We start from the raw sequence: 13,128 nt of genomic DNA, 5'->3' as shown, positions 1-13,128 counted from the left end.
CGTAGGGCGTCTTTAGATTCGTCTTCCGGTCTGGAGCTAACGCGGAGTCGCTTTAGTACATAGTTTAATCGAACAACGCTAGTGGAGGAAGGGCTGGTGGTCAACAAGTACCGTCCGAAGTACAACTTAACCGCCGAATCCCTGACGCGCATTTAGGTGACGCTTTAGACTGAGGATGACTTACTCTTCATTTCGGAGCGCTATAGGGTCCAGATAACTTTCATTAACAATATATACTACTGGACGGGAGCTCGACTATCTGCTTGTTTCACTGGCGGCCTACGTTACGAAGTGAGATTGTCTCCGTTCCTCCATTAGCAGTATCATGTCAGAGCTGCTTCCTGTATGGCTCAACGGTGTTGAGCTTCCTCAGTCACAGTCCTTTATTGCATGAGCTGGGCCGAAGAGACGCAAGGTATGAGTAGTCAAGTGACTTCAGAACAGTCTAGTGAAGTAGATGTCTTGAAATTGGCTACGAGAGAGTGTAACTATGAAAGGGTAATGAGCGTAGCTATATACTTGTGAGATGTGTCCCGAACAGGCAATTGGGAGTGGTATGTTGGTATGTTGACATGACAGCATATTAACATATCGCCATATCGTGCACTTCCTTTTTGGGTAGTCACGTTCCGCACGTGACCTAGCCTGGCTCTGCTCCACGTTCTCCGTCAGGCTGTCGCGAAGGCCATTTCTAACATATCAGCTGATGTTCTCAGGACGCGGAGATAGTACTGCAGCGTATCCAAGGAACGGGGCGATAGAGTAGGTTCAAAACTCTAGAATAATCTTAGGAAGTTATGCCCTTCCATATAGAATCCTTTTCCAGTGTCTCCATATCATCTTTCCGCAGCATAAGTAGTACTTCTACTATATCTTTATCCGCATCGTCACGATTCAATCTCTTCCTCGGCAAGATAATGCAAACACCATCAGCTTGAGCCCCTGGTATTCGTATAAAGCTTGGTTTACCAAGTTCTGGACCAAAGTCAATGTCGTACAGGCCCACATCCGCCCAGCTTGTAATTGTGAGGTCATGTCCAGCTAGAGGGTCCCATCCAATGAATATAGATTGATAGTCTTTCACTCTTGTAATCAAACTATACGTCTCTGCAATATGGCGACAATTGATCTTATCACGTGAATTCGATGCGGCGATCGTATCACATATCCTTGCGAAGTTTTGGATAGATTCTTGCTGGGTTATATTGAGATCCTGCTTCGATAGTTTAGCGAGGGAATATAGTACGATGTTACCGATATAGGGGTTTGTTGGACTTGAGAAGTCTTCCCCTAGGCATCGTCGGCCGTTGACTGCCATTGCCAAACGGGTGTTTCCGCTTGCAGGTGGCTGGCGTTGATTGCGGATTCGAGTGATTGTTGACCAGATAAGAGCACATATTATCGTGTTGGTGGTGTGAATTTTAGTGGTATAGTTCCGAAGAAGTTTTTTACTTGCTTCCGCTTGTGCCGCCGGTATGGCAAACAATTTCGAGGTGCAGGATGGAAATTCCGACGGCAAGGAAGGTGGCAGTTGGGAATACTCTGCATGCCTAGCAAACAAAGCCTCTAAAGACTGGTCGTTAGCAACAGTGAGCTCGGAAGTAAGCACTTTTGAGAGTCGATCCAATCGGCTGTCGGACGAAAAGCGCAATCCAGACCCGGTGAGGTTCGAGACCCACAGTCTCACTAGGTCAGTGAAACCTTGTGCATCGGTTACATTATGGTGAATGCAGATGGTCAAGCCCACGCCTTGTCCATCTCCAAAGCGAAAAATCCCGGTCGAAAAAGCTTGAGCCCCATCTTTGAGGAAAGCGACATTGTCAACGTCTTGTAACGGCCAGATACCAGCAGGAAGCGCGTTGGGGATCATTCCATCTGCAGCCGCTGAATCGTACGACATAGGAATTGAGCCCAGGTCATGCAGCGTGGGTGATCCGTCCTCACTGTGCCAGCGTAGCTCAAGAGAAGGTTTCATGGCAGCTGACTCCGTAGTGACGACTCGCCCATTCAGCCATGGTATCTGCTGTGCAGTGTCGTTTAGAGCACATTGAAGCGGCTGGATAAGCCGCGCGACGGATTTCGTCGTTTTGAAAGTCAACAACACCCGAAGATATGTTCTCGGCATGATTAAGTCGAGCGGGGTAAGGCGCTGGCTGTGTAAATTGCTGGCCATAGCTAGATCGAGGTTCGTTTTCTTGAACGTGGTTATCTTGATATGCTATAGTAAAGAGATGCACAGTAGGCCTATGTACGAGAAGAGAAACTTACAAAGATTTGATCTCGCAAACGGTGAGTGAGTGATGTAGTATCATCCTGACGCGGCGCCAAGCCTTTAGCGTGGTTCGTAATACCGAGCAAACTACCTCATACATGTAACGACTATACGTACAGTGCTTCTCGTAAGTCCGTGAATTTTTATGACTTTGCCGAGGATGCCCCCGTCCACTCTACTCAAAATGCGGTGGAGGTATAGTAATTACCGAAAGTTGTGGATGAAGCAGCAGGAGAAAGTTACCTAGCCGAAGAGAAAAAGATGTAGCCTAACATAGGTCGCCAACGCTGATAAACAGCCGCCTTCCCACGCAAGACTTTTGAGCCCGAATATTTGCCTCAACGCAGGATGGATTCTGGGGGCATCAACAATCTCAACACGTTGATGAAAAGGTCCGTGAACAAAGTCTTCCCTCTTCTATCTTACTCCTGTACCGATTCGTTACGAGGACATTGGACAATGGGATTGTTATTGACGCTAAATATCTAGACTTGAAGCTGTTACATCACGTATTGAAGATGCTGCGACGTTTTGGGAACAAAATTCGAAAGCTGCGAATCAGCTTAAAGTTGAAGCTTTCAGAGAGCTCGGCGATGGAAAAGTTGACTTAAACCCAAGACAGCCACCAGCTCTGCCATTGCCTGCTGCGATCGAGTCCTTTGATCGAATCATCAAGGAAGAAGTTGGAGATCTTATCAAATGCGGTGCCCAAATAGGCGGGCCGGTGGAGCAACAAGTATGTTGAACAGCTCCAGATCCAATGCCTTGATTTTCTAATACATGAATCACACCTCGCAGGCCAAGGCGTTCAAGAGGGCATTTGAGGCCGAACGAACATTCCTTCTGGTGGCATCAAAAGCTAAACAGCCAAACCCAATGCCCCCGGAGATGACTGCCGAGCTTGAACATTGTATTGCTGTTGTGATTGAGACCCAGGGGGCAAATCGCGCCTCTCCGCTATTTTTTCACCTAAGCGCAGTGTCTGAAGGTGTTCTGGCGCTCAGTTGGATCGTCCAGAAAAGACCGATTGATTTTGTCAAGGACGTCTTTGCCGCGGCCCAGTACTTCGGCAACAAAGTCCTCAACGAGTATAAGCACAAGTATATCCGGTCAATGTTATCCACCAAGCAACCACAGCTAATACAGCGCCAGGGACACTACTCACGTAGAGTTTATTCATGCATACTACAACATCTTTCGCTCTCTAACCATTTATGTTAGGGAATACTTTGCGTTCGGTCTTACATGGAATGGGAAGGATGCGATAGATGCCCGCGAAGCGTTGAAACTGTTGTCGTAATATCTCCTTGTTTCGGAACAGCCTCTGAGAAGACCTGACGCCTCCTACCATTGGGAAAAGTACACCGATTGGACAAAGGACACTTCAGCCTCGTTGGCAAGGCTGGCGTCACATGACACCCAAGAAGGGAAGGAAGCATTGTGCCGTCCTCGGAATGTGACCGCAGGGAGACACAATGACACAACACCACCACACCATAGCAAGGTTCATTACTGCTTTGGGAAGTTCTGGGATCTATATAAGTCGGCACCCCTTCCATAGTTGCCCACCGGGGATTCACAGAACGTAGAAACCCGATCTACCGAAACTCGGCGTCGGCCGCCCCCTCCGGCCCCTTGTAGTTCCACTCTCTTCTTCTCGTATGGTCCTAGGAGTTCACTGCCACTCCTCCCCGCGTCTGGTCGATTTGTTTGTGTAACAGCTCAGAGGGTATCTTACCATCTGGGTCGCGGGAATATTGGAGTGGAGGTGTAGATGTAGACCTAGGGTGGTGAGAGACGCGTGGCGTCTTATCCGGACTCGCGCGAGCTGGGGGTGAGCATAGGGCGGCATCACCCTAATCCCGAAGCAGGGTGAGCCGGGCGTGAATTTACCATCTCTTGGCATCATGAACTGAATTTTGTCCTGGTATTTCGTCCCTCGCATTCACCCCGCAATATCAACTGAGTCATACTCATTCGCCGCCAGATATATCCTGCAAACGTAGAGGATTCTCCCAGAGCGCCGGCATCTACCACGGCTTTGTGTTGAGAAATTACCAGGTTCAGAGTACTGACCAGAAATTCAGACTTCTGCACCGTTTTCAGACCCATCCACAATCATGGCTACCAACGGTGATTTGCCGTCCGATGACGAGTTTTCTCAACCCGGCACACCCCCTGGCGACGAGAACGATGTTGATGATATCGAGGAAACCAACCAGCCACCCAAGTCCGCCCTCAAAAAGGGTACCTCAGCAACCATCCCCGAAGCGCAGGTCCCTAGACCGGTTCTGCCTGAACAACCCGACCCGAAAGACCTCGATGTCTCGAAACTGACTCCTCTATCACCCGAGATCATCGCAAGACAAGCTACGATCAATATTGGCACCATAGGTCATGTGGCTCACGGCAAATCGACCGTCGTCAAGGCCATCTCAGGCGTGCAAACTGTCCGATTTAAAAATGAATTAGAACGGAACATTACCATCAAGTTGGGATATGCCAACGCCAAAATCTACAAGTGCGACAACCCCGAGTGTCCCAGACCTACATGCTACAAATCCTACAAATCGGAAAAGGAGGTCGACCCTCCTTGTGAAAGAGAAGGATGTGGCGGCACGTACCGACTTCTGCGTCATGTGTCGTTTGTCGATTGCCCTGGTCACGATATTCTGATGAGTACCATGTTGTCTGGCGCCGCCGTCATGGACGCCGCATTGCTTCTGATAGCAGGGAATGAAAGCTGCCCCCAGCCACAGACTTCGGAACATCTTGCAGCCATCGAGATCATGAAGCTCAACCATATTATCATCCTACAGAACAAGGTCGACCTCATGCGAGAAGAAGGCGCACAGGCACATTACGAGTCGATTCTGAAATTCATAAAGGGCACCGTCGCGGATGGCTCACCGATCATCCCCATCTCTGCCCAGCTGAAGTACAATATTGATGCGATCAATGAATACCTGGTCACCAAAATCCCTGTTCCGGTGCGAAACTTCAGCGCAGCACCACATATGATCGTCATTCGATCGTTTGACGTGAACAAGCCTGGCGCAGAAATTGAGGATCTCAAGGGTGGTGTCGCAGGTGGTTCTATCCTCACTGGCGTCCTTAAACTCGGTGACGAAATCGAAATCCGCCCAGGTATCATCACGAAAGACGCAACCGGTCAGACTGTCTGCCGCCCAATCATGTCCCGTGTGGTGAGCTTGTTCGCCGAACACAACGATCTGAAATTCGCCGTGCCCGGAGGTCTGATCGGCGTGGGCACACGTGTGGACCCAACACTTTGCAGAGCAGACCGTCTCGTCGGCCACGTCTTGGGTCTGAAGGGCCAGCTCCCGGAAATCTACATGGAACTTGAGGTTAACTACTTCTTGCTCCGGCGTCTGTTGGGCGTCAAGACTGCAGACGGCAAACAAGCCAAAGTGGCCAAACTCGCAAAGAACGAAGTGTTGATGGTGAACATTGGGTCTACAGCGACGGGCGCTAAGGTTATGGGTGTCAAGGCTGATGCAGCCAAACTGACCTTGACTAACCCAGCCTGTACGGCGATTGGCGAGAAGATTGCACTGAGTAGAAGAATCGAGAAGCACTGGCGATTGATTGGGTGGGCAAACATTGTGGCCGGCAATACCATCGAACCAGAGTCTTCCTAGGACGGGACTTTGAGATGAGTCTGTCGCTACGTGAGGGGTGGAGCTGAGCAGAGAATGCTTAGGACGGAGAAAGAGGGGGAGGTCTCGGAACAGATGAGGGACCCTTGAAACTGGAGGGTAACAACCAGACTGCCATCGAGGGCGGAGTCCGCGACTGGACGAAATGAAATTTGACATGGCACGACAGCTACGGAATATTGATGAAGCTCAAGCGACACGCCTAGCGAGAGGGGGGAGACATGTCTTTGGCGTCGTTGCACACTCATCTCTTGCCACCGGTTGGGAGCCAGATGTTCCGTAGGATGAAGCCACAGGTGATTGAGGAAAGGGGAGAAACCAATGACGGACACGATACGAAGACAAGACCCTTGCAACGAAGAGATTATTGAAGAGAACAAAAGAGACAAATCCAGTCATGACGACTTTTCTTTCGCCGAAGTATGAATGTATCCAGTCTCGGCACCGGCCGACCCTTGGCAGCCGTGTCGGTGGCAAATGATGGAGTTGCAGATCCGAACGTCGAGGGTTATGTCGAGACAACCCACACAATGAAATGCCACTGGCAGAGAATTCGAGTCCCATCAGGGTGATCGGGAGAGAAGCGCGGTTGAGGAAGGAGCCTGGGCATATGAATCGGCCGGACACGATTGGTGATGATGACTGGGGAGATCTGGGGACCAGGAGCGATTGCGATTATTCAAGATTTGTGAGATCCTTTCAAGGAGAAGCGGATACCTAGGATCCTCGCGAGCAAAAAAGCCTTTGGTCGACCTTGACTTACTTCTACGCGGAGATAGATGCGAAGTGCAAATACAGCATTACCTGAGTATTATGTGCGTGCGTGCGTGTGTGCGTGCGTGCCTTCGTGCATTACTGCGTCTTGATTCCATTGGGACGTGGGCTCCTGGGCAAACACAGTACAGTAGAGTACAGTACAGTAGAATCGCCATCGCCATCGCAAGGGTATACGTAGGTTGATGGAAAATCACAGTAGTGGTAGGTATGTAGGTATGTAGGTGCGGCATGGAAGTAGAACTTTTGATACAGCAAGGCACCAACCAACCGACCAACTCAGCAAGCTCGACTACCTTAACTATCCAGGTGCCAGGTAGGTATCTATATACCTCGTACATACTGTACTTGCGTACGGACCTGGTACTGCTGGCAACGCGCGCCGAGTCTGTTCGTCCATAACATCCATCGAGCCATGGTATCCCAACCACCCACTCACTGTACGAGGTACGCAACCTGAGACTGTCCAAGAAACACCAAACCAAGAAATCATGTGTCCCCATTCCGGTTCCAGTTGCCAGGTCCTAGTCCAATACCCCAGATAATCCGATAGCTCGACTAAGAATCAAGCCTCTCTTTTGAAACCCAGCAAAGTCGTATAGTATTAGCACTACCACCACCGGTTGATGGGCGAAGTCTTACGACTCGCTGTCGTTGTCGGCACTGTCTTCCTCACTGTGACTCTGGCTATCGTCATCATCGGATGCGGCGGTCCTGTTCCGGCTACTGGCACGACCAGCTCGACCGGACACGTTCCCCTTTGCTTGACTCGGTTTGGGGTTGGTGATTCTCTTCTTTCCCGCTTCCTCTGATGACGGCGAGGACGTTGATGTGGTCGATGAGTCGTCATCAGAAGTGCTGCTGCTGCTGCTGCTGATGTTCTGCTTCTTGTTGTTGTTGTTCTGGCTCTGACTCTTGCTCTTGCCCTCGTCTTGACCCGTCTTGCGGGGGGGTACAACGACCTTGACGTTCTTAGTCTCCTCCTCTTCGCTTTCGTCGTCACTTTCGTCGTCATCGTCGTCATCGTCATCGTCATCACCGAGGGTGAAGGTCATCGGCTTCTGTTTCTGTTTGGCCGCATTTACACGAGAAAGGACGCTTTCCGCTGCAGCCTTGCTCGCTTTGCTCGCACCCCGGACCACCTCGTGCAGGTCGACCAGGCGCTTAGCTGTCCCGAGTGTCGGCTTTTTCGTTTGAGGCGTTTTGGCAGGTGTCTTTCCTATCTTCGACTCACTCTTTGCGGCCGGCGCCGGGGTGGTGGATCTCCCTGTCACAGAGCTCTTGGCTTTCTCAGACGATTGTGCGCCAGCACTCGGCTTGGGTGTCTTGCTGATGGTGAACGACTGTACAGAAGGGCTTTTTGTGGATGCTTTGGCGGGCGTCTTTAGCGGCACTTTGGGTTCGGTGCTTTGCGACTTTGAGAAGCTCGTGTTGGAGGACTCACGCCGGACAGACGCTGCTTTGCCTGGGGTCGACGCTTTTTCCTTTTCGCTGTCTTTCGCCGAGTCAGGTCGTGTTACCTTGTCAGCTGGGCCAGGTGAATCTTCTTGGAAAGAAAGACTTTTAGACGTCCTAGTGTTCGCTAGAGTGACAGCAGGCTTTGGCTCGGGAGTCTTGGATCTCTGCGGCCCTGCGCTTTTGTCCACCGGCGACTTGTCCGTGGTAGATTTCTTCTTTGTGGCAGCGCCCTGCTTTCTTTGGCCTTCAGCAGTCTTTTTCGCCTCCAACTGTCGCCGCTTCTTATCCGCTTCATATTGCTCTTTGGTCATGCCTTTACGGCTTTCCAGAATCCTGATCTCTTCTGGAGTCAAGCCCAAACCAAACGACGAGGTCTTGGAGTCGGCTTCTTTATCGTCCTTGACTCCACCCACCTTGTCTGTGACAGAAGAACCGCGCTTGTTAGCCGCCGCAGGCTCAGAACCCCAATTCGGAAGTGGTGTCTTCGATAAATCGGCCGTGTCACGGCTTGACTGTGAAGCATGAAGAACGACGGTCGGAGAGGAGCGAGATGCAGCCATCTCTGGGGTTGTTGTGGCCGCTGCTGGCTTTTCCGACAACTTTTTATTCTTCGCCCGCGCAGGTGTTGTCGTGGACACCACATCTTTGTTAGCCCCTGTAGCACGCGACAACACAGAACCAGCCCCCTCTGCGTTGTTCCCTGGTTTCTGGACCTTATTCTTTTTCGCGGGTGTTGCCAGCGCACTTCTCTGCTGTGCCGCGAGTCTCTTGTTCACGGCCTCCATGTGCAGCTGGTTCTCTGCCGACTCCCGAAGATCCTGGGACAGCTGCTCTCCTGGACTGTCGAGAGTGGACGTCTTCTGCGATTCCTTGGGTTTCTTGACGGCATTTGAGGCCTTCTTGGCCCCTTTGTCCGCATCAGCCTGGCCGGAGTGGTTGAGTCTCTGTGTAGACCCTTGCTGGCTGGTATCCGTGCTGAAGGTGTCTGACTTTCGTTTTCGAACCCTCTTCGCACTGGGTCGGCTCTCATGTGCCTGATCATCCTTTGACGAGCCGATGGGTTTGCCCTCTTTAGCATTATCCTGTGTGCCTAAAGTAACATCTTCAGCATGTGTAGCCTTTGCAGCATCTTTGTGGGATATGGCAGATATCGCAAGGGATGCCTCGTTTTCTTTATCTTCTCCATCCAGATGCTCGGCCTCTGTAACTCCGTTGACCTCTGTTCCTTTGGGTGTACTTATATCTATCAGACCTGACCGATCAACATCTCCCATTTCGGCGTCCTCATAGATACTGTTTTCAATTTCATCGGCTGAACCCGAGTTCGTCTTGTCAAAATTGAGATCGGGTGCTGGCAAGGATTCAATGAGTGGGTGGCTGTCGTCAAACACAGACTCTGTCTCCAGAGCTTCGATGGCTTGGCTGATGGTGAATCCAAAATCGGTCTCCTCGGGTTCACGAGGGGATTGTAGATGTGCAATATGCGATAAATTGTTCATTGACTTTCGATTACTTAGTTGCGCCTGTCGCGACCGCGGGGACATTTGGGAATCATCAATCTCCGATTCTGGGTAGTCGTAGATGTCACGCCTCTTGAATTTGCTAGCCGATGTCGATGCCAATCCCGACTGAGCGGTGGATTTTGCGGCCTCTTCCGAGGGTCGAGACTGGTGGGTCACGGAGTTAGAGAGCCTTCTCGATGTCTCTGAGGGAGGTGTAATCGGTCCTTGCGAGCGCTTCTGCAGCCGTCCGAGGGAATTGGTAGACGGCAGGAGACCGTTCGGCTGATGCGAGGCACGCGAGTTGTTGGGATACGTCGAACCGACCCTCGGTCTCTTGTTGGTGCCAAAAGTTGGAGGGCGTTCTGTCAACTCCTCAAGCTCGTCGAGAGTCGCGGGAGTGACATTCTGTAGCACCCTCCGCAGTTCGGGGGACTCTTGCTTGAGCTGGACGAGATTCTGCCGTCCTTCCGCATCTTGCTCCGGGTTGGTAAACTGTGTGCCTTCCACTAGCTCGATTGTACCGGGAACGTCCTCGTGTTCAATTGAAGACACTGGAATTTGATCTTGTCTTTGTGTCTCTGGTATCTCAACTTGTCGGGGCCTCTTGTTCGCAGAGGCGGTCAAATCGTACTCGTCGCCGACGGGAAATGAGCGTTTGCCTAGTGACGACGGCTGAGCAGGGAAGGTGGGAACGGGGGGCCGCGAACTCTTCTCGAGTTGGTCTTGGTAGCGGGGGTCGTCCAACTGGCTACCGATCGCGACAGATCCTTCTCGTAGAGCCAGCCCTTGCTCCAAGATGACCTTGATCGTGACGCGCTGGTCAGAAGCATCGATTTGGGCTCGGCCTTCGTCGAGAAGGAGATCCGCCACATAGGCTCGCGGGTCCAGGTCGCAGTCGTCTTCGTTGTCCTTGAGGTACTTGATGGTCGGGAGCTCACTGCGCCTACGGTCAGAAGCTGTCTGGAAACAGCACAGCAGTTAGGACACTCACACTTGGTAGCAGCTTCGGTATGCTCTTTGGACCTCGAGAGCTAGAGTTCCAATCTGCCATTTGTACGGATCTCGCACAACCACCACCAGCCGCTTCTCACCTTTGACGGGTGACGTGGCGGATCCCTGAAGACTCTGGAGGTAGTTGTCCTCCGAGAAGATCCTCGCGGCAACGCGCAACTTAACCATAACAGCGACAATGGCCTGTCTGGGCGCATGTGAGGAAGTGAAAGATGCTGGTGGGAAAAATAAAATGTTTCGCGCTGCGCGGTGAGGAGAGAATGAAAATGCGGAGAAAACGAAGCGTGAATCGCGCCATGAAGAATCTACGCGACAGGAATTCCCACGACTTTCCGGGCAAATTCACTGACTATCGTCCTTCTTCTGCTACGTATCTTGGTGAAGCCAAAGATTAAATTCACTGTGACTTCACATGGGATTCACTGCCGCCCTCAACTGATCGAAATATTGACTATCTTTATGTCCTCCTCCGGCTTCTCCTTTCGCACCTTTGTATTTTCAATTTGGTGAATCACTTCCAGCCCCTTGTACGCACGTCCAAAGATGGTGTGCTTTTTGTCCAGCCAAGGTGTTTTCTCCGTGGTGATGAAGAATTGCGACCCGTTTGTATTTGGCCCAGCATTGGCCATGCTCACGGTATACGGCTTGTCGTGCTTAAGATCGGAGAATTCATCCTCAAATTCTTTCCCCCAAATGCTCTCGCCGCCAGTGCCATCGCCCAGAGGATCTCCGCCTTGGATCATGAACTTTCTGATCACTCGGTGGAAGATTGTGTTGTTGTAGTAGCCGTTCCTTGCGTGGGTGACAAAGTTTTCCACGGCCTTTGGTGCCTTGTCCGGAAACAATCTGATGTGGATGTCGCCATACGTGGTATGCAGGACGGCAGAGGTGCCCGACTGGGCCTTCTTCTCTTCTTTTTTCTTTCCTGAAATGACTCGAGGCTTCTCATTCTGCACATCGCGGGTCGACTTGCTAATCTCTTCGTCGTTGGTGAACATGTAAAACCGGACTTTGCCATATGCAGTCGCAAACAACATGGGGTCTCGAGCCTCGGCTTCGTTGAGCAGAGGGTTGGCACTGGCCGCCATCGACACCGTCACCACTTCTTTCTTCTGGGGCGCTCCCTGATATAGAGCCACGTTCAGAGCTCGGAATGGTTCATCCTTGCCATACGCTTTCATCACTCGATTGGTTAGGGTATTGATCACCTTGATGCCAAGGAGTGACCCATATGCGACGAAATGGCCTGACTCATCAAAGACAATGTTGATTCTGGATCTGACAGTCGGGTTATCGAGTTCGCGCTCAACAGCCATCCTTCTTCCGAATTCGACCTCGTCGAGCTTCTGAAGCGCCGTCCCTGCTTGTTGCATCGATGTTATTGTCTCGAGCGACTCATCATATGACCGGTAGAGCTTGCCGGAGGCAAAGTCGAAGATTCGAATCTTCCTGTCCGGAAATGATATGGTAGCAAACTGGTGACCCGAAGGTGAGATTGTGATACAGCAAGGGGCCGATTTTGCCTTTCTGAAATCAAACAGATTCGTCGTAGACTTCATCTTGAAAACGCTGTCCGGCTTTTCGTAGTTGTCACCCGGTTGCCAATACTCAATCATGCCGGTTGAGTCGGCCGAGACAACGCAGTTAAAGGCGGCGTTGTAGGCCATGGCCACCACCGGGGCTCTGTGAAGAGAAGACAAAGTTTGCACCGGGGTCTGCGAGTTGCCGGGGTCGTCGTAAACGTAGATCTCTTTGCCGCGGGCGACAGCTAATATTGGCGAAGCCCCCCTCCGATGGACCCAACATATACAAGAAGCCGGGCTCTCGAGGTTCAAAATGGACAGCAGATCGAAAGTGATGACATCGAAAATCTTGATCGTGCCGTCTTCCTCGTCGCCAGCAGTGGCGAAGAAACTTCCGTCAACACTGACCGAGGAGCTCACTATGGGTCCTTCATGTGCGCGGTACTCTTTGGCGAACTCGATCCCGACAGCGACTTTCTTCCAGAATTTGACCACGCCGTCGACCGAGGTGGTGATGACAAAATCCGCGGGCGACGGGGCGATCGTCACGGCCAACAACTGGTCCTTGTGCATCAATGACTTGGAATACCTCAGCGCTTTGGGTAAGGCATCCACGTAGAGGGATTCATACGGGAGCTTGCGTTTCTTTTTCGGAGGCACCGAAGAGGGCAAAGCTGGCCCAAAGTCATCGTCGGAAGACTCACTGTCCGAATCCGCACCGCCCGCAGATCTCGAGCGTTTGCGGGACTGAGTGTCTGCCATGGTTTGCTCCTGGGCGGGGGGAACTTTGATGTGTCGCTGGGTTTGAAGTGCGAGGCTGAGAGATTTGCGCATGTCGAAAACGAAGAAAAACATGGGGGGATCGGATGAACTTCGGGAATTTCCTCGCACTAAGACCGAATGAGGCT

General features: G+C 51.6%; 5 protein-coding genes across 5 annotated transcripts; 2 read left to right on the top strand and 3 right to left on the bottom strand.

The window, feature by feature from the left end:
• Positions 1-787: 787 nt before the first annotated feature.
• On the bottom strand, positions 788-2,125 carry Z517_02350 (uncharacterized protein; the record flags this gene model as incomplete). Its single annotated transcript, XM_013431460.1, has 1 exon — positions 788-2,125. One exon carries the CDS (start codon positions 2,123-2,125, stop codon positions 788-790), a length of 1,338 nt encoding a protein of 445 aa, XP_013286914.1.
• Positions 2,126-2,620: 495 nt separating this feature from the next.
• Z517_02349 (uncharacterized protein) lies at positions 2,621-3,572 on the top strand (the record flags this gene model as incomplete). Its single annotated transcript, XM_013431459.1, has 4 exons — positions 2,621-2,664; positions 2,762-3,008; positions 3,071-3,372; positions 3,425-3,572. The coding sequence occupies 4 exons, from the start codon at positions 2,621-2,623 to the stop codon at positions 3,570-3,572; spliced, it is 741 nt and encodes a 246-aa protein (XP_013286913.1).
• Positions 3,573-4,392: 820 nt separating this feature from the next.
• Z517_02348 (eukaryotic translation initiation factor 2 subunit gamma) lies at positions 4,393-5,934 on the top strand (the record flags this gene model as incomplete). Its single annotated transcript, XM_013431458.1, has 1 exon — positions 4,393-5,934. One exon carries the CDS (start codon positions 4,393-4,395, stop codon positions 5,932-5,934), a length of 1,542 nt encoding a protein of 513 aa, XP_013286912.1.
• A 1,430-nt stretch (positions 5,935-7,364) lies between these two features.
• On the bottom strand, positions 7,365-10,865 carry Z517_02347 (uncharacterized protein; the record flags this gene model as incomplete). Its single annotated transcript, XM_013431457.1, has 2 exons — positions 7,365-10,623; positions 10,678-10,865. 2 exons carry the CDS (start codon positions 10,863-10,865, stop codon positions 7,365-7,367), a joined length of 3,447 nt encoding a protein of 1,148 aa, XP_013286911.1.
• Positions 10,866-11,128: 263 nt separating this feature from the next.
• Positions 11,129-12,982, bottom strand: Z517_02346 (uncharacterized protein; the record flags this gene model as incomplete). Its single annotated transcript, XM_013431456.1, has 1 exon — positions 11,129-12,982. One exon carries the CDS (start codon positions 12,980-12,982, stop codon positions 11,129-11,131), a length of 1,854 nt encoding a protein of 617 aa, XP_013286910.1.
• Between the last annotated feature and the right edge of the window lie 146 nt (positions 12,983-13,128).

The sequence above is a fragment of the Fonsecaea pedrosoi genome, assembly GCF_000835455.1.
Source record: "Fonsecaea pedrosoi CBS 271.37 unplaced genomic scaffold supercont1.2, whole genome shotgun sequence".
Lineage (NCBI taxonomy): Eukaryota > Fungi > Ascomycota > Eurotiomycetes > Chaetothyriales > Herpotrichiellaceae > Fonsecaea > Fonsecaea pedrosoi.
Note: the sequence above shows the minus strand (reverse complement) of the source record. Positions and strands in the feature narration are given on the sequence as shown.